The 27,090-nt window shown below is 42.3% G+C and overlaps 1 protein-coding gene across 4 annotated transcripts in view; it reads left to right on the top strand.

Annotated features, from left to right (window-relative positions):
* LOC118399463 (collagen alpha-1(XXII) chain-like) overlaps positions 1-27,090 on the top strand; it is a 74,210-nt gene that overhangs the window by 20,062 nt on the left and 27,058 nt on the right. For 2 of the 4 annotated variants that reach the window (XM_052472161.1, XM_052472162.1), the window contains exons 5-23: positions 1,352-1,463; positions 3,122-3,245; positions 10,321-10,596; positions 11,095-11,175; positions 11,442-11,561; positions 11,747-11,791; positions 11,918-11,980; positions 12,551-12,589; positions 15,500-15,553; positions 15,760-15,813; positions 15,920-15,973; positions 19,819-19,872; positions 20,007-20,051; positions 21,869-21,922; positions 22,047-22,100; positions 22,760-22,795; positions 22,987-23,016; positions 23,311-23,364; positions 23,529-23,582. In XM_052472161.1, coding sequence (XP_052328121.1) covers positions 1,352-1,463; positions 3,122-3,245; positions 10,321-10,596; positions 11,095-11,175; positions 11,442-11,561; positions 11,747-11,791; positions 11,918-11,980; positions 12,551-12,589; positions 15,500-15,553; positions 15,760-15,813; positions 15,920-15,973; positions 19,819-19,872; positions 20,007-20,051; positions 21,869-21,922; positions 22,047-22,100; positions 22,760-22,795; positions 22,987-23,016; positions 23,311-23,364; positions 23,529-23,582 — 1,403 coding nt within the window. The remainder of the gene's footprint in view (positions 1-1,351; positions 1,464-3,121; positions 3,246-10,320; positions 10,597-11,094; positions 11,176-11,441; positions 11,562-11,746; positions 11,792-11,917; positions 11,981-12,550; positions 12,590-15,499; positions 15,554-15,759; positions 15,814-15,919; positions 15,974-19,818; positions 19,873-20,006; positions 20,052-21,868; positions 21,923-22,046; positions 22,101-22,759; positions 22,796-22,986; positions 23,017-23,310; positions 23,365-23,528; positions 23,583-27,090) is intronic. The other 2 variants (XM_052472163.1, XM_052472164.1) reach the window with 2 other exon arrangements.

The following is a 27,090-nucleotide window of genomic DNA, read 5'->3' as shown; positions in this document are numbered from 1 at the left end:
AGGTTGTACCTGAGCTCAATTTCGATTCTCATAGCAAAGGGTCTGAATACTTACGTGAGTAAGATATTTCTGTTTTTACATTTTTAATAAATGTATTTACACTACCATTCAAAGGTTTGGGGTCACTTGGAAATGTCCTTGTTTTTGAAAGAAAAGCACATTTTTTGTCCTTTAAAATAACATCAAATTGATCATAAATACAATGTAGACATTGTTAATGTTGCAAATTACTATTGTTGCTGGAAACTACTGATTTCTAATGGAATATCTACATAGTCGTACAGAGGCCCATTATCAGCAACCATCACTCTTGTGTTCCAATGGCACGTTGTGTTAGCTAATACAAGTTTATCATTTTAAAAGGCTAATTGATCATTAGAAAACCCTTTTGCAATTATGTTAGCACAGCTGAAAACTGTTGTTCTGATTAAAGAAGCAATAAAACTGTCCTTCTTTAGTCTAGTTAAAGTATCTGGAGCATCAGCATTTTGTGGGTTTGATTACAGGCTCAAAATGGCCAGAAACAAAGAACTTTCTTCTGAAACTTGTCAGAATATTCTTGTTCTGAGAAATGAAGGCTATTCCATGTGAGAAATTGCCAAGAACCTGAAGATTTACATTTACATTTAAGTCATTTAGCAGACGCTCTTATCCAGAGCGACTTACAAATTGGTGCATTCACCTTATGACATCCAGTGGTACAGCCACTTTACAATAGTGCATCTAAATCTTTTAAGGGGGGGGGGTGAGAAGGATTACTTAATCCTATCCTAGGTATTCCTTAAAGAGGTGGGGTTTCAGGTGTCTCCGGAAGGTGGTGATTGACTCCGCTGTCCTGGCGTCGTGAGGGAGTTTGTTCCACCATTGGGGGCCAGAGCAGCGAACAGTTTTGACTGGGCTGAGCGGGAACTGTACTTCCTCAGTGGTAGGGAGGCGAGCAGGCCAGAGGTGGATGAACGCAGTGGCACACAACGCTGTGTGCCACTCCCTTCACAGAACAGCGCAAACTGGCCCTAACCAGAATAGAAAGAGGAGTGGGAGGCCATCTCAAGGGTGATCAAGAATGTGCTTTTCTTGTTTTTTCTAAGTTACCCCAAACTTTTTAACTTTAGTTTATATATTGTGAGAAACGGTATAAATATCATCCTAATTACTTGGGTAATTGGTATCTCTCTGTCAGTCATTTTCAACCTATAGTCATATTTTATGTTGTTTTGTGTGTTGCTCTGGCCTTGTCATGATCTGTGCTCCCTCTATTGGTGATCAGAAGAAAGTTCTACAAACCACTTTATGTATTTGATTTACTCGGCTACAACTCTAATCATGTTATTTTCTGTCCCGTCTGTTGCAGGGTTCGACCTGATGGAATACTTCAAAGTGGAAAACATACTGGGATCAAGGTTTGATGAGGGCCAGAGCTCCTATGTTCGACTTGGGACCATGCCTATTGTACAACAGACAGAGTGAGTGATCTATTTTGTATTTGCTGTGACAAATACCATGCGAGATCGCGCCAGTAGCGCAGGCAACAAGGCGATGGAAGTCATGGCACAGGTGTGATATTTGGCCGTGTGCATACATGAGTTGGTAGTTAAAGTAGTAGTTTAAGTGATAATGCCAGAGAAATATTGGCACGGATGTTGTTAGGCCTGAGTTGAAGCTCAGAAAAGTTGCCTGCCTGTGTCTCATCCTGACTCCCGACACGTTCATTACTAATGGACATCTGGAGATCGAATTTGAATATTGAAATAAAGTTGCAAATGTCGGAGAGACAGACGGCAAGGTTTATACAAATTTCCGCTGTAGAAAACTCATAGTTAGTCTAAAAGAAATCTGAGATAACGTCCAGATCCTTTTAATAGTGGAGTTTAAGTTAATACATTGCCTGGCTGGGCTGATGAGACAGTTGATTATGAACAGAGTAAATAGGCATTTTAACATCACAGATTTAGCCAGTGGTAACTTGTCGAATAGACACCGGATGGAATGCGGTTTTAACAAATCAGCATTCAGGATTAGACCCACCAGTTGTTAATTAGCAATAAAACCACCCGTGTTCAACTATAGGGAAAAAGACTGGAATTGGCTTAGATTGTTGACAACATGTAAACTATATTTAATATCCTAATGTTTATTGACAACATAATTACATTTGCACGATGAGTACTTTCTGTCTTTCAAATACATCATTACAGTTGTTGGTTAGCCTACTAGCTTTGCCATATTAGCATATAAATTAGTCAAAACACCTCAAAACAATTATCAATAACAAGATGCAACGATGCCACAACCGATTACCCACATAGCAGCTTCTTGTCACTGTTGCTAAAGATCTGACTGTTCAGAATCATAACACCACACAGCCTTCTATCTCATCGATACACATATCATTTTAATGACGTTGTCAGCCAACCCTTCTATACCAATGAGGAATCTACTAAACCCTGGTTCTGGCTAGAGGGAGTACAGCTATGACTGGAAGTTACTTTTTGTATCAGGTTAGAAGAATTTACCAAGCAGGTTAGGCTGCTACGAAAAGTTACTTCCAGTTGTGGCTGTACTCTGTCAAGATCCAACCATAAACCCAGAATTGCTGAGGCTATGCTTTGGCCTTTGTGCCAGTTCATAGACGGTGTTCAATTGAAGTAAAAGTATTTTTCTTTCTCATCAATTATAACGTTATTGTTCACCCCAAATGTTTTATGGGAGTTGAAAAGGTAAGCCAACAACACTGGTTTATGATGAAAATCTCAGTTGCAAGCTGATTGATCAAATCAAATCAAAGTGTATCGGTCGCGTACACAGTTTAGAGGATGTTATAGCGATTTCGGTGAAATGCTTGTGTTACTAGCTCCTACCCGTGCAGTAAAATGTCAAACAAGTTTATAAATAATGAATAATCAAGAAACACGAAAGCAAGAATGTCAGAACGAATCCAATTAACAACCCAAATCCAACTGTCTCAGTAATCCAAATGCAATCTAGTCATATAGTCAGAAGGATATGTAGGCCTGTAGCAGTAGATATACTACAGCTATGTGAACAATCCAGTCATAATGAATGCATGTAGTGTGGATGTGATGATTGAATGGCAACCATCTGTGCTGTTGATGTTTTCCAGAGACGTGTTCCCTCAAGGTCTGCCAGATGAATATGCCTTTGTGACGACTTTCAAGTTCAGGAAGACCTCGAGACGGGAGGACTGGTACCTCTGGCAGATCTTTGACAAGTACGGAATTCCACAGGTGGGTTATCATAGTGGTGTGTGTGTGTGTTCATCAACAGACCCCGTGCTGAGTCTATTGTACTAGCCAATTGCAGTGCTGGCACATCGACAGAGAGACATGATGATTATTTTCCTGATCATTTGTACCATTGAATAGCATTGGGGATGTTGTGTTATATGGAGTGGAACAGGGGAACCCAAGAGCAGACTCAGACGAGGAGACTGGGATGAAGTAACCGAGATATTTATTGACACACAGGGGGAGATGGAGTGCAGGTCAGGGGAAGCTCAGGTGGGTTGCTGGAAACAAGTTAAGCAGGTCTGGAGAGGAATCCAAGGGAGTAGTAGAGTGGGGAATCCAGGACAGAGTAGCAGGATGACGAGACGTGCGACTGGAGACAGGGAGCAGAGTCAGAGCGGGCAGAACTGTAGCGGAGAGGAAAACCGCATCAGGCAAGGAAAACAGGCACAACAGGATCTGACTAGTAAGGTAGACTGACTGAGATTACGATCTGGCAGCATGGAAGTGGCAGGGCTGAGGATTTGTAGAGGTCTTGGTTATGGAACAGGTTGCAGCTGATGGGGATCTGCTCTGACTTCAGCACACCTGTCTCCGCCCGTACAATCACACACACACACACACACACACACTGGGGGAGTGGCAGCAGGTCAAGGAGACACAGGATGAGCAGTAGAGGGCATTACAGGAGCACATGTGACATATTTTTTATTTGACCAATTAAGTCAGTTAAGAACATGTTCTTAATTTCAATGACGGCCTAGAAACAGTGAGTGAACTGCCTTGTTCAGGGGCAGAACAATAGATTTTTACCTTGTCGGTTCAGGGATTCGATCTTCTAACCTTTCGGTTACTAGTCCAATGCTCTAACCACTAGGCTACCTGTTGGTCCTACCCACACGAAAAACCAAACTGAAAGTGCGAACCACCCCATTTAACCATTGCAAGGTGACTGGTAATTTGGTTGAATACAAATAATGTAGTTATTCCCTCCGTAAAGCAATCAAACTGGCAAAACGTAAGTACAGAGACAAAGTGGAGTCGCAATTCAAGACAATCCCATTCTCATCGACGGGGCTGTAGTGGAGCAGGTTGAGAGACCAAGACAGTTGTGAACAGGGCATGACAACAACTATTTCCCCTCAGGAGACTGAAAAGATTTGACATATGTCCTCAGACCCTCAAAGTTCTACAGCTGCACCAACAAGAGCATCCTGACTGGTTGCATCACTGCCTGGTATTGTAACTGCTCGGCCTCCAACCACAAGGCACTACAGAGGGTAGTGCGTACGGCCCAGTACATCACTGGGGCCAAGCTTCCTACCATCCAGGACTGCTATACCAGGAGATGTCAGAGAAAGGCCCTAAACAGTGCCTAAGACTCCAGCCACCCTAGTCATACACTTCTCTCTCTGCTACCGCACGGCAAGTGGTATCGGATTGCCAAGTCTAGTTCCAGGCTTCTTAACAGCAACTACCCACATGTCAAAAGACTCCTAACCAAATGGCTACCCTGATTATTTGCATTGACCCCCCACTCCCATTTTTACACTGTTGCCACATGCCAACTTTATTATCGATACCTCGACTAACCTGTTCCCCCGCACATTGACTCTGTACCGGTACCTCCTGTATATAGCCTCGTTACTGTTATTTTATTGTTGCTTTTTTCCCCTTCATCTTATTTTTTTAATTGTAATTTTTTAAATGAATTGTTTTACTTCATTTTTTTTAGTAAATACTTTAACTTAAATTTTTTCTTAAAACTGCATTTTTGGTTAAGGGCTTGTAATTAAGCATTTCACTGTAAGCTCTACACCTTTGGTATTCAGCGCATGCGGCAAATACAATGGGATTTGATTTGATTTGACTATCTGCTGTCCCCACTTGCTTGAAGATGTCTACCATTGTTCCTGTACCCAAGGAACCAAAGATAACTGAACTAAATTACTATCTCTCTGTAGCACTCTCTTCTGTCATCCTGAAGTGTTTTGAGAGGCTAGTTAACTTCTTACGGCTAGGGGGTGGTATTTTCACATCCGGATGAAAAGCGTGCCCAAAGTAAACTGCCTGCTACTCATGCCCAGAAGCTAGGATATGCATATTATTTATTTTGGATAGAAAACACTCTGAAGTTTCTAAAACTGATTGAATGATGTCTGTGAGTATAACATAACTTATTTGGCAGGCGAAACCCAGAGGACAAACCATCCAGGAAAAAATTAATTGTGGTCACTCTGTTTTCTATGGGGATCTGGATTTCTAAGGCACTTGCTTGCAGTTCCTATCGCTTGCACCGGATGTCAACAGACTTTAGAAATTGGTTGAGGTTTTTCCTTTGTGTAATGAAGAAGTAGCTCTGTTTCAGGATGAGGGTAGAGTGAAGTGTACTGTTTGTTAGAGGCGCGTGACCTGAAAGCTCGCTACACATTGTTTTTGTCCGGTATTGAACACAGTTTATCCCGTCTTAAATTTGATTGATTATATATGTAAAAATAATACCTAAAGTTGTATTAGGAAAGTTGTTTGAAATGTTTGGAAAAAGATAACAGGTAACTTATGAGATATTTTGTAGTCATGTTGCGCGAGTTGGAACCAGTGTTTTTCTGGATCAAACGTGCCAAATAAATGGACATTTTGGATATATAACGACTTAATTAATCGAACAGAAGGATCATTTGTGATGATTATGGGACATATTAGAGTGCCAACAGAAGAAGCTCGTCAAAGGTAAGGCATGAATTATATCTTTATTTCTGAGTTTCGTGTCGCGCCTGGCGGGTTGAATTATGATTGTCTGTGTATGTTTGATGGGGTGCTGTCAAATCAAATAGATTTATATAGCCCATCTTACATCAGCTGATATCTCAAAGTGCTGTACAGAAACCCAGCCTAAAACCCCAAACAGCAAGCAATGCAGGTGTAGAAGCACGGTGGCTGGGAAAAACTCTCTAGAAAGGCCAAAACCTAGGAAGAAACCTAGAGAGGAACCAGGCTATGAGGGGTGGCCAGTCCTCTTCTGGCTGTGCTGGGTGGAGATTATAACAGAACATGGCCAAGATGTTCAAATGTTCATAAATGACCAGCATGGTCAAATAATAATAATAATCACAGTAGTTGTCGAGGGTGCAGCAAGTCAGCACCTCAGGAGTAAATGTCAGTTGGCTTTTCATACCCGATCATTAAGAGTTTCTCTACTGCTCCTGCTGAGTTGAAAACAGCAGGTCTGGGACAGGTAGCACGTCCGGTGAATATGTCAGGGTTCCATAGCCGCAGGCAGATAGTTGAAACTGGAGCAGCAGCACGGCCAGGTGCACTGGGGACAGCAAGGAGTCATCATGCCAAGAAAGAGGGGAAAAAGAGAATTAGAGAGAGCATACTTAAATTCACACAGGACACTGGATAAGACAGGAGAAGTACTCCAGATATAACAAACTGACCCTAGCCCCCCGACACATAAACTACTACAACATAAATACTGGAGGCTGAGACAGGAGGGGTCAGGAGACACTGTGGCCCCATCCGATGATACCCCCAGACAGGGCCAAACAGGAAGGATATAACCCCACCCACTTTGCCAAAGCACAGCCCCCACACCACTAGAGGGATACCTTCAACCACCAACTTACCATCCTGAGACAAGACCGAATATAGCCCACAAATATCTCGACCACGGCGCAACCCTCCTAGGGACGGCATGAAAGAGCACCAGTAAGCCAGTGACTCAGCTCCTGTAATGGTGTTAGAGGCAGAGAATCCCAGTGGAGAGAGGGGAACCAGCCAGGCAGAGACAGTAAGGGCGGTTCGTTGCTCCAGAGCTTTTCTGTTCACCTTCACACTCCTGGGCCAGACTACACTCAATCATATGACCCACTGAAGAGATGGGTCTTCAGTAAAGACTTAAAGGTTGAGACAGAGTCTGCGTCTCTCACATGGGTAGGCAGACCATTCCATAAAAATGGAGCCCTATAGGAGAAAGCCCTGCCTACAGCTGTTTGCTTAGAAGTTCTAGGGACAATTAGGAGGCCTGCGTCTTGTGACCGTAGCGTACGTGTAGGTATGTACGGCAGGACCAAATCGGAAAGATAGGTAGGAGCAAGCCCAAGTAATGCTTTGTAGCTTAGCAGTAAAACCTTGAATTCAGCCCTTGCCTTAACAGGAAGCCAGTGTAGGGAGGCTAGCACTGGAGTAATATGATTATCAGGATTCTAGTCAGGATTCTAGCAGCCGTATTTTGCACTACTTGAAGGTTATTTTGTGCTTTTTCCGGGTAGCCGGAAAGTAAAGCATTGCAGTAGTCTAACCTAGAAGTAACAAAAGCATGGATTAATTTTTCTGCATCATTTTGGGACTGAAAGTTTCTGATTTTTGCAATGTTACGTAGATGGAAAAAGCTGTCCTTGAAACAGTCTTGATATGTTCGTCAAAAGAGAGATTAGGGTCCAGAGTAACCCCGAGGTCCTTCACAGTTTTATTTGAGACGACTGTACATCCACCATTAATTGTCAGATTCAACAGAATATCTATTTGTTTCTTGGGACCTAAAACAAGCATCTCTGTTATGTCCAAGTTTAAAAGTAGAAAGTTTGCAGCCATCCAACTTCTTATGTCTGAAACATAGGCTTCAAGCAAGGGCAATTTTGGGGCTTCACCATGTTTCATTGAAATGTACAGCTGTGTGTCATCCGCATAGCAGTGAAAGTTAACATTATGTTTTCGAAAGACATCCCTAAGAGGTAAAATATATAGTGAAAACAATAGTGGTCCTAAAACGTGCTATGATGGGGTCTAAAACCAGACTGAAGCATTTCGAATTTCGTATACATTGTCTTCAGGAAGGCACTGAGTTGCTGCGCAACAGCTTTTTCACATTTTTTTGAGAGGAATGGAATAGGCCAATTGTTTTTTATATTTTCTGGGTCAAGGTTTGGCTTTTTCAAGAGAGGCTTTGTTACTGCCAATTTTAGTGAGTTTGGTACACATCCAGTGGATAGAGAGCCGTTTATTATGTTCAACATAGGAGGGCCAAGCACAGGAAGCAGCTCTTTCAGTAGTTTAGTTGGAATAGGGTCCAGTATGCAGCTTGAAGGTTTCGAGGCCATGATTATTTTCATCATTGTGTCAAGAGATATAGTACTAAAACACTTGAGTGTATCTCTTGATCCTAGTCTCCTGGCAGAGTTGTGCAGACTCAGGACAACTGAGCTTTGGAGGAATACGCAGATTTAAAGAGGAGTCTGTAATTTGCTTTCTAATGATCATGATCTTTTCCTCAAAGAAGTTCATGAATTTATTACTGCTGAAGTGAAACCTTACATGTCCTCAGATAATCGCATGGTTTGCTTTCGCCGTAAAGCCTTTTTGAAATCTGACACATTGGCTGGATTAACAAGTGTAGCTTTAATTTGGTGTATTGCATGTGTTATTTCATGAAAGTTTAATATTTATAGTAATTTAATTTGAATTTGGCACTCTGACATTTCACCGGATGTTGTCAAATCGATCCCGTCAAAGGGATTTGATCCCTAACAAGTTTTTAAGGATCATATCACCTTTATCTTACCTGACACCTTAGACCTACTTCAATTTTTTATACCACACCAATAGATCCACAAATGATGCAATCACTGTCACACTACACACTGCCCTATCACATCTGGACAAGAGGAATAGCTATGTAAGAATGCTGTTCATTGACTATAGCTCAGTCTTCAACACCATAGTAACCTCCAAGTTCATCATTAATCTCGGGGCCCTGGGTCTGAACCCCGCCCTGTGTAACTGGGTCCTTGACTACCTGACGGGCCACCCCTCGGTGGTGAAGGTAGGAATCAACACCTCCTCAACCCAGGGGCCCCACAAAGGTGTATGCTCAGCCCCCTCCAGTACTCCCTGTTCACCCATGACTGCATGGCCATGCATGCCTCCAACTCAATAAGCAAGTTTGCAGACAACACAACAGTAGTACCGTATGACTGATTACCAACAATGACAAGACAGCCTACAGGGAGGAGGGGAGGGCCCCGGTGGAGTGGTGCCAGAAACATAACCTCTCACTCTACGTCAACAAAATGAAGGAGCTGATTTTGGACTTCAGGAGACAGCAGAAGGAGCACTCCCCCATTCCACATCGACTGAACCGCAGTAGAGACGGTGAAAAGCTTAAAGTTCCTCGGCGTACACATCACTGAAAGTCTGAAATGGTCCACCCACACAGACAGTGTGGTGAAGAAGGAACAACAGTGCATCTTCAACCTCAAGAGGCTGAAGAAATTTGGCTTAAGACCCTCACAATCTTTACAGATGCATAATTGAGAGCATCCTGTATGACCACTTGGTACGGCAATTGCACCGCCCGCAACCGCAGGGCCCTCCAGAGTCTGCCCAATGCATCACCGGGGGCACACTGGGGGCACACTGCCTGCTCTCCAGGACACCAACAGCACCCGATGTCACAGGAAGGTCAAAAAGATCATAAAGACATCAACCACCCGAGCCACTGCCTGTTCACCCTGCTATCATCCAGAAGGCGAAGGCAGTATGAGGTGCATCAAAGCTGGGACCGAGCGACTGAAAAACAGCTTCTATCTCAAGGCCATCAGACTATTAAATAGCCATCACAAGCTGGCTACCACCCAGTTACTCAACCCTGCCCCTTAGAGGCTGCTGCCCTATATACATAGACATGGAATCACTTGTCACTTTAATAATGGAACACTAGTCATTTTAATAATGTTTACATACTGCTTTACTCATTTCATGTGTATATACTCTATTCTATTCTACTGTATTTTAGTCAATGCCACTCCGACATTGCTCATCCTAATATTTATATAATTCTTAATTCCATTCTTTTACTTTTAGATTTATGTGTGTTGTTGTGAATTGTTAGATACTAGTGCACAGCTAGGAACACAAGCACTACGCTAAATCTGTGTATGTGCCCAATAAAATTATATTTTATTTGATAGCATAGAACATGTTATATTTGCCTATCACACAAATAAGAGAATCCTTTCATTCTTAACATATTCATGTTTATTCACTTGATCCTTCCACCGTCGCTCCTACCCAGGTGTCTATCCGTCTGGACGGTGAGAACAAGGCAGTGGAATACAATGCAGTGGGGCTGACCAAAGACGCAGTGAGAGCTGTGTTCAAGAACGAGGAGGTGGACAACCTGTTCGACAGGAACTGGCACAAGATCGGCCTGAGCGTCGAGGCCAAGGCTGTGTCTCTCTACCTGGACTGCAAACTCATCCAGACCCTGCCCATCGGGGACAGGGAGGACATCGATATCCACGGGAAGACTGTGATCGGAAAGAGGCTGTACGACAGTGTGCCCATTGACGTGAGTGGCTGGGTGTTACAAATAACAGGGTTGAGGTTAAGAGCAGTGGGAATGTCAGGGGATACTCCCAGTATGCTACAGCAAGTGGTGGAACAACATGGTGGATTAAAGGTGAAATCTGTGTTATAGATCATTCTCATTGACAGCAAGTCTAACAAGCAGTAGATTTGTTCTATGCTTCCCATTCTTGAGTTTTGTTTTTGCGTCAAGCAGCTGAAAATACAATATTTTTGTTTATGGGAAAGATATTTTACAGCAATTTAGATGGTACAATGATTCTCTACACTATACTTGTTTGTTTTGTCACGTAAACTCAAATTAGGAGAACTGTTAGATTTTTAGCAACCAGGAAATGGCGGAGCGATTTCTGCATAGTGCATCTTTAAGGAAGTACTGTTCATATTGTCCTTTTAGACTAGTGTCCATCTTGTGATTCTGTGTTAATTTACTGTACTGTAATGTACATTTAGCTAACTTTGTGACTTTCTGTCCCTGCAGTTTGACCTCCAGAGAATGATCATCTACTGTGATTCCAAACACGCTGAGCTGGAGACCTGCTGTGATTTGCCCACCGGGCCGGTGAGTCAGACAGTCAGACAGACAGGGCACCTGTCTCTGTGGTAGGGCATGTCTACCATGGTTCTCATACTCACCTTACAGTGGTAGGCCACACCAGTGAGTCAGCCAATCATCTGTCACTGTGGTGGGCCTGGGCCACTCTGCTGGACAGAATGCCTATCATACCTCACTACTTCCTGAGAGACATCTTTCCTTTTTTGCCTTTTCGCTGTCCTGTACAGTTACCTGGCTCACCTTCAGACGGTAACACTGTTTTTTAATTCCAGTGCCCCAAGAAGGTGGTGACGGAGGACCCTCCCATAGAGATCCCCACCCCCACCCCTGCAGGTGTGGAGCAGCAGAGAGGACCCCAGGCGGTCAACTGCTCCTGTCCCGCTGGAGAGAGGGTAAGATGCATAGGTCAAAATTCAATCATAGGCCATAGCTCCTCTATACTTACTATGGAGATGTTGCTTGATGGTTTCCAAAGGTCTGTTTATGTATGAATCTTTTACTGATATGCAAAAGCGATCTCATATTCAATGTGACCACCTGATGAAATAATGGATCAATAAACGTTCCTTCCCCACAGGGAGAGATCGGTGTACCTGGGGTTGCCGGTCCCAAGGGTGATAAGGTCATCTAGCGCACATCTTCAATCCATATATCATGTGTGATACAACAATATTCCCTATTTTCCTGGATCTATTTCTCTGGGCTCGTTGTTGTGCTCTGTCACAATGTAACATGCCTACTCTTACAGGGTGATACTGGTGCTCTGGGAGCAGCTGGACCTACTGGCCTCAAGGGAGCCAAAGGAGAAACTGTATGAAAACATTACTGTCAAACATACTAATGCCTCATTTACAAGATCTGCTATCTTCATTTGACCCTGTTTCTCACAGCAGGAAAGTGATCCAGCAGCAACAGGAAATGTGAATTGTTTTGTAGATTATAATTAATTGAGAATTTTGTAGGGGTTGATACACATTTTCGTTAGGGTAAATCAATTCAAATCAATTGGAAATGGCCAACTTTATAGGCCCTTTTAAACGTTGAATACGCTACAATTTGCATTTCCTGCTGAGCTGGAAAAGTCTCTCGAATTAAGATAGCAGATCTGTATGGGCCTCACATTTGAAGGATAAGCACTTGATAGTAAACATAGTAAACTGTCATAGTAGCACATAGCTTGTTTACCTCATATTTGAGTTGTTTTTATTGTATTCTGTGAAGTATATGATTAAAAAGTTCCTGCTAGATGATGTGTTCATCTACATAGATATTAGACTTAGAACCTTCTGTTATCCTAAGTGGCACCTCTTTTATCTTTTCTGCTGTCCTTCCTTTCTCCAGCCTCGATAATAATTGATCCATGTTGATTGATTATTTGCAGGGCAAAGTAATAACTGTCAAGGGAGACAGAGGTGAGAAGGTAAGGTCATGGTTTTGACAGTCAAACTCCTGACATGTCATAATAATAATGACAATAACAACGCATGGGCATCATCATATCCTAACCCTCTACAACCAAAGATGTCGGTCTCGTTGGATCTATCACACACATTTAACAAAGACAGAATTACATCTCCTAAAGTGCAGTAGCAGTGTAGAAAAGCAATATTTTTTTTTAGGAATACCATACCATTCTTTAGGAGTAGGAAAATGGTCCTACATGTCATAGTGAGAATTACAGGACTCTTGGCCACAGAGGAAGTGTCACACAGAGAACAAGCCCACGCAGACGCCCACCCGCTCCGTTAGAAACACACACTTTGGGTCTGTTAAACACACACACACACACACACACACACACACACACACACACTGGGTCGGCCCTACGTGGCATTGCCAGCTGGAAGCTATAGGTTATAATTTCCCCTTCAGCCCAGACCAGGCCAGGCATGTAGCACACAGCCAGTCCAGACCACACTAAATCTGGGTTCAAATAAGATTTGTGTCCTTTTTTATGCCTTTTCTGTGCTTGAATGAGCTTGCCTGGTGGGTAGTTCCAAAACCACCTGACACTCCAGGCAGGGCTCAATCAAGTGCTCAAAGTATTTGAAATATTTTAAATACTATGTGAATCCAGGACTAGTCCCGCGGAGGATCCTTAAGATGGCCAGAGTGTAGGCTGGAAAGCAAGGCCACACTTCTCGCATCTATGGTTGAAATGCAATTAAAGTTATGTTATGGTTTTGACAGCTGCACCTGTAGCGAGTGTGCTGTAATTTCAACATGTAGGCAATATGTAGGCAGTGTAACTTCCTGCTTTGATATCCATAGTGTTAGGACTTGGAAATATTAGGTTCCTATTCTATTATATTCTATTTCTGGAAAATCCATGTTTCTACCCTAGGGTTTTTGCAATTCCGTTTGTGTCAACTTTTTAAGCAGACTGCAAAACTTAGTACACCCACAGGCGGGGTCAGAATGGACATGCTGGCACATTGACTGTAAGTGGGAAAAGTGAATTCATCCCTTTTCATGCTCTGATTGCTACTATAGAAAATACACTGAGCATACAAAACATTAAGAACACCTGCTCTTTCCATGACATAGTCTAACCAGGTGAATCCATGTGAAAGCTATGATCCCTTAGTGATGTCACTCAATAAATCCACTTCAATCAGTGTCGATGAAAGGGAAGAGCAGTGGTGGAAAAAGTACTCAATTGTCGTACTTGAATAAAAGTAACCTTAATAGAAATTGACTCAAGTAAAAGTGAAAGTCACCCAGTAAATACTGATTTAGTAAAAGTCTAAAAGCATGTGGTTTTAAATATACTGAAGTATCAAAAGTGAAAGTACAAATTATTTCAAATTTCTTATATTAAGCAAACCAGACGGCACAATTTTATTGATTTATTTGCAGATCGCCAGGGCCAACTCTAACACTCAGACATCATTTACAAATGAAGCATTTGTGTTTAGTGTTTCTACCAGATCAGAGGCAGTAGGGATGAGCAGGGATGTTCTCTTGATAAGTGCGGGAATTGGACCATTTTCCTGTCCTGCTAAGCATTCAAAATGTAATGATTACTTTTGGGTATCAGCTAAATGTATGGAGTAAAAAGTACATTATTTTCTTTAGGAATGTAGTGAAGTAAAAGCAAAAGTTGTCAAAAATATAAGTAGTTAAGTACAGATACCGCCCCAAAATTACTTAAGTAGTACATTAAAGTATGTTTTACTTACAGTAAGTACTTCCCACCACTGGGGAGGAGAAAAAGAAGGATGTTTAAGCCCTGAGACAATTGAGACATGGATTGTGTATGTGTGCTTTCAAAGGGTGAATGGACAAGAAAAAATATTTAAGTGCCTTTAAACAGGGCATGATAGTAGGTACCAAGCACACAGGTTTGTGTCAAGACCTGCAAAGCTGCTGGATTTTTCACACTCAACAGTTTCCCATGTGTATCAAGAATGGTCCATCACCCAAAGGACATCCAACCAACTTGATAGATAACATGATACAACTGTGGGAAGCATTGGAGTCAACATAGGCCAGCATCCAATGAATGTCCTAATGAATTGAGGCTGTTCTGAGGGCCAAAAGGAGAGGGTGCCTCAATATTAGGAAGGTGTTCCTAATGTTTGGTATACTCAACAGACTAGACTAGACAATTGTACAAAAGCAATTTAAAGTATTTTGTGTAACATGTATTTTCATTATAGGCGGTTGTATGAAGACGTTTTGTTGAATTGTTTCTCTCTTTTGAAAGTGGTACAAGCTCTGAGAGTAATGAAAGGGTACATTGGTTTATGAAGTGAAGTCTCTGGTGGTTGAAGGCTTATGGGCACTATGTAATTAAACACTCATATGTTTTTTTGGTTTCTTCTAATTCTTTGGAGAGATTCCTTGGCGCATAGAATGACATCAGAGCCCAAACCAAAACTAGGATGTTGAAAGGCTATAGAGCATTTTAAAAGCAATTATTCGTTGAGATTGAGGTTGGGGTTGAGTTTGCCCCGTGTGTATGAACTGACCTCTGGGTGGAGAACACTGCTGGTCTTCGAGAACCGGACTGGAACGCTGTTAACATATTTTGGCCCCCAACGCCATTGCTCAAAAGTTGAATCTGTCCTAGCTGTTTGCCCTTGCTTGTTTACGTACAGTGTGTGCATTCTTTATGTGAATAACTCTCTGTTTTGTCCCGAAGTCTGTTTTTATGTGTTTATTGTGTACTACATGTTCTAACAGTAATCTACTAATCCCTGTTCAGGAAATGAACCCGACCATGTTGTCTCACAGCACCTCGTCGCTGTCTGCATCTGTTGTTACACTATTACGCCTACGCATCACCGGTGTCAAGCCACTCTAACCTCCTCTCCTCTCTCTACAGGGGGATCCCGGGAGCCAGGGGACATCCGGTGACAAAGGATCCAATGGGGAGAAGGTGAGATGATCCTAAAGAGTTGTGATACGGATGCTTTTCCCCTGTTCTGTACCTCTCATGACATGTCTGTCACAGAGGTGCTTCATTAAATGGTGAGGCGAGTATCTGTTCTGCTGCTTGTCTGCAAGCAAACTCTACATTTGGACATGTACAGTAGACAGCAATAATATACTTTTTAAATGATTCTGTTTTAAAACCACTTCCAGGGAACCAGTGGAGCGGCAGGTCTTGCTGGGAAAGATGGACCTAAAGGAGAAAGAGTATGAGACAACCACCTTACAATAAGATTATCCTACAATAAGTTACTGTTATTATGATGTAAACATTTCTGATTAACTTCTGGATGTTTCTGCTTTATTGTGACAGGGTAAATCTGGGCTGGCAGGCGATCAAGGATTACCTGGACCTCTGGGACCAAAGGTGGGTGATCCTTCTGGTTCTCTTTGTTGATTCCATATAGGTGTCCGACAGTATACAATAGGCAATGTATTCTCATGACTACATGCAATCTGCTCTTTGCAAACCCTTGTCTTGTGTTTGGATTTGTGGCCGGTTAAGTTAGATTTGTGGCAGGTTAAGTTAGAGTTTAAAGTTAAGAGTTTTATTTGGTTTTGTAATATATAATATATTATAATATATGCCATTTAGCTGGTTTTGTCTACACTGATATCAAAGACAGCCTTGTTCTTTGTATTCTGTGTCTTGGTGGGCGTTTGACATTTGATAGACAATTACCTCTATGCTTGCTATTGATTTACACTGACGTGGTTGGCTGACTTCCTTTGTCTGAGGCAGCTGGAGAGAAGGGTGAGAGAAAGCAAGTGGGGGAGAGAGAGGAAATAGAGGGAGGGGAAGAGGGGGAGAGAGAGTGGTTAGGTTTGGCCAATGTGCTGTGTGACCACTCAGTCCCATACTCCCAGCCAAAAAGAAGGTCTCAGCTCAGACTAGCGTGGACAAGAGCCCCCTGTTGACAGACCATTGGAAAGTTAATGTTTTTAGACTGTACACCAGGGAAATTAGTCATTTATATCAAACAAAATGTTGAACATAGCATGTCCTTGTAACTGTGAATTCCTTGATGATACTAATACTTTTGTATTGTGGTGAGTTTACTTACTACCTACAGTACCAGTCAAAAGTTTGGACACACCTACTCAATCAAGGGTTTTTCTTTATTTTTTAAACTGTTTTCTACATTGTGGAAAAATAGAGAAGACATCAAAACTATGAAATAACACATTGAATTATATAGGAAGCAAAAAAGTGTTAAACAAATCAAAATATATTTGAGATTCTTCAAAGTAGCCACCCTTTGCCTTTTTAAATTTGTACATTTATTTAACTGGGCAAGTCAGTTAAGAACAAATCATTATTTACAATGACCAAACCTGGACCAATTGTGCACCGCCCTATTGGACTCCCAATCACAGCCAGGTGTGATACAGCCTGGATTTGACCCAGGGACTGTAGTGATGCCTCTTGCACTGAGATGCAGTGCCTCAGAACCCTGCGCCACACTTGAGCCCTTGATGACAGCATTGCACACTCTTGGCATTCTCTCAACCAGCTTCACCTGGAATTATTTTCCAACAGTCTTCAAGGAGTTCCCACATATGCTGAGCACTTGTTGGTTGCTATTCCTTCACTCTGCGGTCCAACTCTTCCCAAACCATCTCAATTGGGTTGAGGTCAGGTGATTGTGGAGGTCAGGTCATCTGATGTAGCACTCCATCACTCTCATTCTTGGTCAAATAGCCCTTACACAGCCTGGAGGTGTGTTGGGCCACTGTCCTGTTGAAAAACAAATGATAGTCCCACTAAGTGCAAACCTGATGGGATGGAGTATCACTGCAGAATGCTGTGGTAGACATGCTGATTAATTGTGCCTTGAATTCTAAATGAATCACTTACAGTGTCACCAGCAAAGCACCCCCACACCATCACTCCTCCTCCTCCATGCTTCACAGTGGGAACCACATATGCGGAGATCATCAGTTCACCTACTCTGTGTCACACAGCAGTTGGAACCAAAAATGTGGATTCATCAGACCAAAGGACAGATTTCCACCGGTCTAATGTCCATTGCTCATCTTTCTTGGCCCAAGCAAGTCTCTTCTTATTATTGGTGTCCTTTAGTAGTGGCTTCTTTGCAGCAATTCGACCATGAAGGCCTGCTTCACAAAGTTTCCTCTGAACAGTTGATGTTGCGATGTGTCTGTTACTTGAACCGTGAAGCATTTATTTGGGCTGCAATTTTTGAGGATGGTAACTCTAATGAACTTATTCTCTGCAGCAGAGATAACTCTGGGTCTTCCTTTCCAGGCTCATGAGAGCCTGTTTCATCATAGCACTTGACTCCACTTGAAGAAACTTTCAATGTTCTTGATATTTTACGCATTGACTGACCTTCATGTCTTAAAGTATTGATGAACTGTCATTTCTCTTTGCTTATTTGAGCTCTTCTTGCCATAATATGGACGTGGACTATTACCAAATAGGGCTGTTCTTTATACCAACCCTACCTCGTTACAACACAACTGATTGGCTCAAATGCATTAACCTCTTGCTCCTACCTGACACGCAGGCGTCCCATCTAGACATCTGGAAATGCAAATGCGCTACGCTAAATGCTAATAGTACTAGTTAAAACTCAAACGTTCATTTAAATACACATGCAGGGTATTGAATTAAAGCTGCACTCGTTGTGAATCCAGGCAACAAGTCAGATTTTTTAAATGCTTTTCGGCGAAAGCATGAGAAGCTATTATCTGATAGCATGTAACACCCCAAAAGACCCGCAGGGGACGTAAACAAAATAATTAGCATAGTCGGCGCTACACAAACCGCACAAATAAAATATAAAACATTCATTACCTTTGACCATCTTCTTTGTTGGCACTCCTAGATGTCCCATAATCACTATTGGGTCTTTTTTTTCGATTAAATCGGTCCATATATAGCCTAGATATCGATCTATGAAGACTGTGTGATAAACAAAAAAAAATAGCGTCTTATAACGTAACGTCATTTTTTTAAATTAAAAAAGTCGACGATAAACTTTCACAAAACACTTCGAAATACTTTTGTAATGCAACTTTAGGTATTAGTAAACTTTAATAAGCGATCAAATTGATCACGAGGCGATGTATATTCTATAGGGGTACGTCTGGAAATAATGTCCGGGTAAATCTCAACCAAAATATCCGGTCGGAGACCGGAAGAAAGGCTCTGCCTTGCGTCCGATTGACCAAGAAACAAATCGTAGGCAAATGACAAGCCTGTTGACATCGTGTGGAAGCTGTAGGTATTGCAACCTCTGCCGCATTTAATGTGGTTCGCCTTTATCAGTCGGTTGAAGTGGCGTATGGATATATGTTTCCATTTTCAGTGATCAGATTTTCCTGCACTTTTCGATGAAACGCACGTTCTGTTATAGTCACAGCCGTGATTTAACCAGTTTTATAAACGTCTGAGTGTTTTCTATCCACACATACTAATCATATGCATATACTATATTCCTGGCACGAGTAGCAGGGCGCTGAAATGTTGCGCGATTTTTAACAGAATGTTCGAAAAAGTAGAGGGTCGACTTAAGAGGTTAAGAATGAAAGAAATTACACAAGTTAACTTTTAACAAGGCACACATGTGAATTGAAATGCATTCCAGGTGACTACCTCATGAAGCTGGTTGAGAGAATGCCAAGAGTGTGCAAAGCTGTCAAAAAGGCAAAGGGTATTTACTTTGAAGAATCTCAAACATAAAATATATTTTGATTATCACTTTTTTGGTTACTACATGATTCCATATGTGTTATTTCCTAGTTTTGATGTCTTCACTATTATTCTGCAAAACCATTTATGAGTAGGTGTGTCCAAACTTTTGACTGTTACTGTACTTCCTAGCTAAACCCATTGCTCTTCAGGGAGCCTAGCATAGGCCATTGGTGGCTTTCCATTGCACTTTGACTCTCCCATATTTGGCTCAGTCAGAACAGAGGTCAGGGGTCAGGGTTCCCCAAGAGGGTCACAATGCTAACCGGTGTTGTTGCTGTTCTGGGTGTTAATTGGCCTCTACAGAATCCATATCCCTCGAAGTTATCTTATCAAGTTAGACACAGCAAAATGTTGTTGTTTTTTCACACATTTTAATCTCTCGCCCCTCATATGACCTAACGGGCAATATTAATGCTCAATTTGAAATGATCGGGTAATAACATTGCATCTGTTATCCGTCAATATACTGTCTGGTCGTTTGGTTCCTACAGGGAATTCAAGGAGACTCAGGACTTCCTGGTTTATCTGGACCCAGAGGCGTCGGTGTGAGTAGAAGTTACAGTAAAATAAATAGCACATATATTTAAGCCAAAGAAATGAATGCTTTTGTCTCAGACAAACCTATGTTTTCTAAAAGAGTCTTTGGATGTGACTGTATGTCTGTGTTGTAATATGTTAGGGTGAAAAAGGTTTGAAAGGAGATAAAGGATCTGCAGGATTACGGGTAAGTGTTATTACATGTCCTATATTTGATTCAAATGATCGTCAAGTGTCATAGGTCATCACACGCATGACTGGTTAAGAAATCAAATATAACTGCATGTACAGAGTTGAGAATAGAAAGCTCCAGCAGGTTTGGTTAACTTTAAAAATAGCAGACACACCTAGCTGGAATGTGCAAATGTGAGTATACCAATTCCATGCGGGTATACCAATTCCCTGTAGGTATACCAATTTAAATAAAGGTGATTAAATGTTTAACAATTGACAGAATTTTTTCCTATTTAAGGGTTAAGTCCATCGTTTCTGAGAAGGAATATAGACCTCCATCTCAGAAGGGAGTAATGGTGCAGACAGATGTGAACTGGCTTCCCTGATGCACTCTCCACACTTCCTGTCCTGGGCTTGAGGGGGCGGATCCTAATACACTCATTCAAGGATAGCGGCCCACAGTACTGTGTGTCAATGCCTCCTTTAAGGGTCCCTGAAATATAGACTTTCACTGCTGCGGATGGCCATTGACTAGGATGTAACACACTGGTCAATCCCTCAGAGTGATTGTGGCCTGTGATTATAATGATTATACTGACGTAGCACCCAAAATGCAGCAGTCTATATGATTCCTGGCCTACTGGGCTTCACACAGTATGTCAAGTGGGTCGTTGAGGTCTATGATTGTTATAATGCTTTTGAGACACAGACTGTCCTCGGCGTTGGGTGATGATGTGAAATGATAGGATTTAGACGTGCTGGTCAGTGTTATAGAGAGAACGGATTTAAGGGAGAAGGGTTTTATTTACATGATGGGTTGTCTGAAATGAACGGCCAACCGAGATGAAAACGGTAACACCTACAGTACATAAGGACCTCATTACACACTCATAACCCATCTATACCTGTACCGCATCCGTTGGTCATTGACATACTGTGCGTCTTTGTCTGCACATAAAGTTAAGAATAATAAACGGTGTACAGTACTGTCTATATATTTAGCACATGGCTTTTCCCCACCAACCCTGACCCAAAGCCATGCTGGTATGTTTGAAAAACATACCAGCATGAAGCAGGATCTGACAACTCAACAGTGGGGTCCTGTAGGAATACGATGATGATGATGGTGGCTATGTTTTCTGTGTTTCTGAGCTGTCGTGTTATTAAAGCCATCAGTCAGCCAGTCATTCTGTTTTCGGAGAGAATGGACGTCTGGAGAAGCATTTACTTCTCTGGAGGTGACTGAGGAACTGGTGGTTCAGAACAGGAAGTGGTGGTCCAGAATAGGAAGTGGTCGTTAGGAGAGGCTTCTTTCTGGTGGTCAGGGGTATCCATGTTGTTGGCAGATGGAAGAGTCACCAAGCCTGACAGACACGTGAGACATGTGTAATGTATTCAGCACCAGCTACCTGCTGGTATTGACAATTTTAAAATATATATATTTAACTAGGTAAGTCAGTTAAGAACAAATTTTTATTTTATAATGACTGCCTACCCCGGGCCAAATCTTCCTATAACCCGGACAATGCTGGGCCAATTGTGTGCCGCTCTATGGGACTCCCAATCATGGCCAGTTGTGATACAGTCTAGGATCGAACCAGGGTCTGTAGTAACACCTCTAGCACTGAGATGCAGTGCCTTAGACCGCTACGCCACTCGGGAGCCCTGATGTTCTTTTGAAACAAAATGGCCTTGGATAGATTGCAGTACAGCTGGGAAGCTGTGGCAAGGTTATTGTTGGTCATAGCAGGCTACTTTTGAATCTCATTTCTTATGTACTTAGAAGACCCTTTCTATTTTCCATTGAACACGGTTCCTTGATCCTCACAGGGTGACAAAGGTATTGATGGATTCCCTGGAAAACCTGGTGTTCCTGGAAAAGATGTGAGTTATTGTTTTCTGATAATGTTTTGCAGGGAGCATCCCGATGTTTACATGAGAGAAAGATCCTTTCACTGGTAGTCTACGTCTCGTTTCTGAAAGCTGTTTGTTTGGATTCACTGTCTAGGGTTTGGGAGGACTGACTGGCGCACCTGGAGCCGCTGGCCTGAAAGGGGAAAAGGTATGGCCTTCTCTCTATTAAACACCGTACTACAACACGTGATCATGAACAATACAACATGTGAATTGGAGCAAAACTTTCCTCAAAGAACAATCAAGAAAACACATCAAACATGAGGTGATGTGCTATGCATCATTTTAGGATTGATAAGACGACACTCTTATCCAGAGTGACTCGCAATCAGTGCATTAGCAGGTAAAACAACCACATAACATCACAATCATTGCAGGCAAACCTTTAAAAAATAGACTTTATCTGTAAAAGCCTGAGTCAGACTGAACTGTTAAGTTTGTGTCTGTGTTCCAGACATTCCTCTGTTTTCCCTCTTTTTAACCATCGAAGGCAGCCCACTCATCTATCTGTCTTGATAACACATGTCTGACTATAATTACCACACACACACACACACACACACACACACACACACACACACACACACACACACACACACACACACACACACACACACACACACACACACACACACACACACACACACACACACACACACACACACACACACACACACACACACACACACACACACACACATACACATTCTTGTACAGCTAACTTTGTGGGGACACACAATTCCACACACACACACCTCACAACTTTGGAAAGTGTTTCATTTCCTGTGTGGTGTCACCGTCTTGCAGGGAGAGACGGGCCCTGCTGGAATGCCTGGGGATATGGTGAGTTCCTAAACATAGTATGCAGTATAGTTTAATGTCAGGTACTATATACTCCACTAGCATGGATGCCAAGTGCCAACCTGATACAACAACATAGAGTGATAGTAAGAAAACACATTTAAAATTGGATGTAGATTACTGTTTGTTAGTCCTGTTTAGAAGTGCTTTAAACCGCACCTTTATTTTGGCAGGTTCAAAGAGATGGCTTGAAAGGAGAGGCTGTGAGTACAAGGATATAGTCATTTTATTTTCCTATTTTTTTGTTCAGTATTTTGAGCATGGGTTTGTATCTTTAACACTATCGCCAAGTCTCCATCTGTAGTCATACAGTGTTTCAAGTAAGGTCATGATGTTTTTACACGAGAAAGTACAGAGGTTGAGTTACTACACAATAGTGGCTACAGTAACATGGACAGTATAATGTTCCTATGACGTACAGTATATTGTTACTAAGTGACGACTGTCTCACCTGGACTCTGACTCCATTATGTCTTGTTGTCTGTTCTATGTTCCAGGGACCGCCAGGACCTCGTGGCCCTCCAGGACCTGATGGTCCCCCTGGACCCACTGTAAGGAACCACAATTTATTACTTCCTCTTATTACCCCACCTTCATATTTGACCCAATTACATGTCTCTGTATAGATAACAGATACATGCAAAAAGGCCCACTAGCTCTGTAGTTTTACCAGTCAGAGCTGAAGTAGAAAAATGACAAGCGCTTTTCCCCCCAGGGTGCAACTGGTCAACTTGGTTTACCTGGCGAACCTGGAGAGTTTGGCCAAAGGGTAAGAGTCTTATATTTGTTATAGGTTTTACAGTACATGCCTTTGATTACAGTAGTACTGTAGGCCTGAATCTGACTTCACTGGTACTTTAGTCATGAAATGTTTAGGAGTGGCACAAACAGTAGGTTTCTTCCCATACTCACAAAACCACAGTTAACTTTTTCTGTATGGCACTCAAAGGTTAACTTTTTTCTCTCGGTACCAAAGCACTGTAGTCATAGCGACTGGATGTTGACGGTACACAGTCATCTGTATTACAGCAGTACAAAGCCATTGGACTGCTGTTGGATTCCCCCCTCTGTTTTCTACAGGGACAGTTTAGGAAGTCAACTGTCTCACGGAAACAGGGATGAGCTGTTGGACTGCTGTTGGATTCCCCCCTCTGTTTTCTACAGGGACAATTTAGGAAGTCAACTGTCTCACGGAAACAGGGATGGTGCAAAATATTTAAGAACCATAAAATCCATGTTGATATCCTAAAAGTAAATAAAGTTATATTCTATTCTAGGCAAGCAAATCCCCATGATAACATTAAACCATCATTTTCTGTATTGCCGTTGTCGATTTGGTCTTTTTGGCATATATCTCTGGATATACCTAATGGGTTCATGAGCAGCTGGCGACTCTCTTGCCTCCTGTTGTGGTGGAACTGCCTACAGTGCATTCAGAAAGTCTTCAGACCCCTTAACTTTTTCCACAGTCTGTTACGTTACTATCACATTTGAAGGTAAGACCCAGGGGCAGACAATGTCAAAGTAACAAAAGTTGATTAATTCGAACACAGGCAGGCAAAGGTACAGGATGGCAGACAGGCTCAGGGTCAGGGCAGGCAGAGGTTGATAATCCAGAGTAGTGGGGCAAAGGTACCGGACGGAAGGCAGGCTCGGGGTCAGGTCAGGCAGAGATTGGTAATCCAGAATAGTGGGGCAAAGGTACCGGACAGCAGGCAGGCTCAGGGCAGAAAACATTAATATAGACAAGACAGGAGCGGAAAAGTGGTAAAACGCTAGTAGGTTTGAGGAACAAAACTAACTGGCAACAGACAAACAGAGAACACAGGTATAAATACACAGGGGATAATGGGGAAGATGGGCGACACCTGGAGTGTGGTGGAGACAATCACAAAGACAGGTGAAACAGATCAGGGTGTGACAGTTACAAAGATATTCTAAAATTGATACAATTATTTTTTCCCTCATCAATTTACACACAATACACCATAACGACAAAGGAAATACAGTTTTTTAAAAATCTTAGTACATTTATTACAAATAAAAAATGGAAATATCACATTTACATAAGTATGTCTGACTTTTTACACAGTACTTTGTTGAAGCACCTTACAGGCCTGAGTCTTCTTGGATATGACGCTACAAGCTTGGCACACCTGAATATGGGGAGTTTCTCCCATTCTTCTCTGCTGATCCTCTCTCGCTGCCCAGCTATCTTTAGGTCTCTCCAGAGATGCTCGTTCATGTTCAAGTCCAGGCTCTGGCTGGGCCACTCAAGGACATTCAGAGACTTGTTCCGAAGTCACTCCTGCATTGTCTTGGCAGTGTGCTTAGGGTCGTTGTCCTGTTGGAAGGTGAAACTTTGACCCAGTCTGAGGTCCTTAGCGCTCTGGAGCAGGTTTTCATCAAGGAACACTCTGTACTTTACTCCGTTCATCTTTCCCTCGATCCTGACTGGTCTCCCAGTCCCTGCTGCTGAAAAACATCCCACCATTCTTCACCGTAGGGATGGTGTCAGGTTTCCTCCAGACATGATACTTGGCATTCAGGCCAAAGAGTTCAATCTTGGTTTCATCAGACCAGAGAATCTTGTTTGTTCATGGTCTGAGAGTCTTTAGGTGCCTTTTAGCAAACTCCAAGAAGGCTGTCATGTGCCTTTTATTGAGGAGTGGCTTCTGTCTGGCCACTCTACCATAAAGACATGATTGGTGGAGTGTTGCAGAGATGGTTGTCCCAACTCTAGAGCTCTGTCAGAGTGACCATCAGGTTCTTGGTTGGTCACCTCCCTGACCAAGGCCCTTCTCCCCTGATTGGGTGGCCAGCTTTAGTAAGAGTCTTGGTGGTTCCAAACTTCTTCCATTTAAGAATGATGGAGGCCACTGTGTTCTTGGGGACCTTCAATGCTGCAGACATTTTTTGGTAGCCTTCCCCAGATCTGTGCCTCGACACAATCCTGTCTCGGAGATCTACGGACAATTTCCTTGACCTCATGGCTTGGTTTTTGCTCTGACATGAACTGTCAACTGTGGGACCTTAATTAGACAGGTGTGTGCCTTTCCAAACCATGTCCAACCAATTGAATTTACCACAGGTGGACTCCAATCTAGTTGAAGAAACATCTGAAGGCTGATCAATAGAAACAGGATGCACGTGATCTCTATTTCAAGTCTCATAGGAAAGGGTATGACTACTTATGTATATACTCCTGTACCTTCAATATTTGAAACCTTTCAACAGTCACATTCCCCTACTATATTTACATTCTAGTCATTTAGCAGACTATTATCAGATGGACTTACAACGAGTAGTAGATCCACCGCCTCAGACCTGTCAACACACTACAGCAGGATGAAACGGAGACAGGAAGCCTTGCTCTGATAGCAGTGACTACCCCGCAAGCTGGGAACAATCCCAAGATGTTAGCTAACATTCCTATTAAGGTCTAGTTAGGGTTTTATCTAGCATTACGATGATAACATCCCCCAGAAAATATCATGCTGTTTTTCCAGAAAGTGTTTAAAATGAAATATCCTTGGAATGTTCTCCTAACGTTCACGAAAATGTTGTCTACAACATCTGTATCAACCACCACAGAACATTCCTTTAAGGTTCTTATTACCAGGTAAAGTAATAACAAAATGTGTTCTGGGAACGTTCTTTCAACATCAGGCGAATGGACAGATTCTGTCTTATTAGAACTTTTAGGGCAACCTAATAAATGTTCTGGGAACGTTGACAGAACCAACTTTGGTTTGGTGGGTAATCTGACTGAGCCAGACCTCCTGCAGGGAGCAGTAGGATGTTACGTCAGCTGGAGTTTATATATTTCTATGAGCTTATAATATAAACTATAACGTGGAAGTTACTGTTTACTAGACCTTTAATCATGTCAGCATATGAAACAGCCGTTTACACCAGTTTTTATTCATTTTCCTTCCGCTCCCCAATTTACTTAAAACTCTATTTCTTTATTTCCCCATGGGCTTCACCTGAGTACCCCTAGTTGCTGGAGTGCAACTGTATTAAGCCCCTTACATTTAGATAGAAAACATCTCATTCCATCAACTGTGTACTAACTATGACAAAAGGAGCTCAATCGGTCACTGTATGTGTGGAGGAATACCCTCGCCATAGGACTTTGATGGTTACACATTTTGAAAATTACATGACAGGTTTCTCATATGAACGTGGTGATGACAGTGTATTTATTATGAAGGCATCACCGTACCTCCGTAGTATTGACATTTTTTCTGTTATTTAGCAGACGCACAATTATC

This window comes from Oncorhynchus keta, chromosome 20 (genome assembly GCF_023373465.1).
Source record: "Oncorhynchus keta strain PuntledgeMale-10-30-2019 chromosome 20, Oket_V2, whole genome shotgun sequence".
NCBI classification, from domain to species: Eukaryota; Metazoa; Chordata; class Actinopteri; order Salmoniformes; family Salmonidae; genus Oncorhynchus; species Oncorhynchus keta.
The sequence above is the reverse complement of the archived record's forward strand: the minus strand, read 5'-3'. Positions and strand labels throughout refer to the sequence as shown.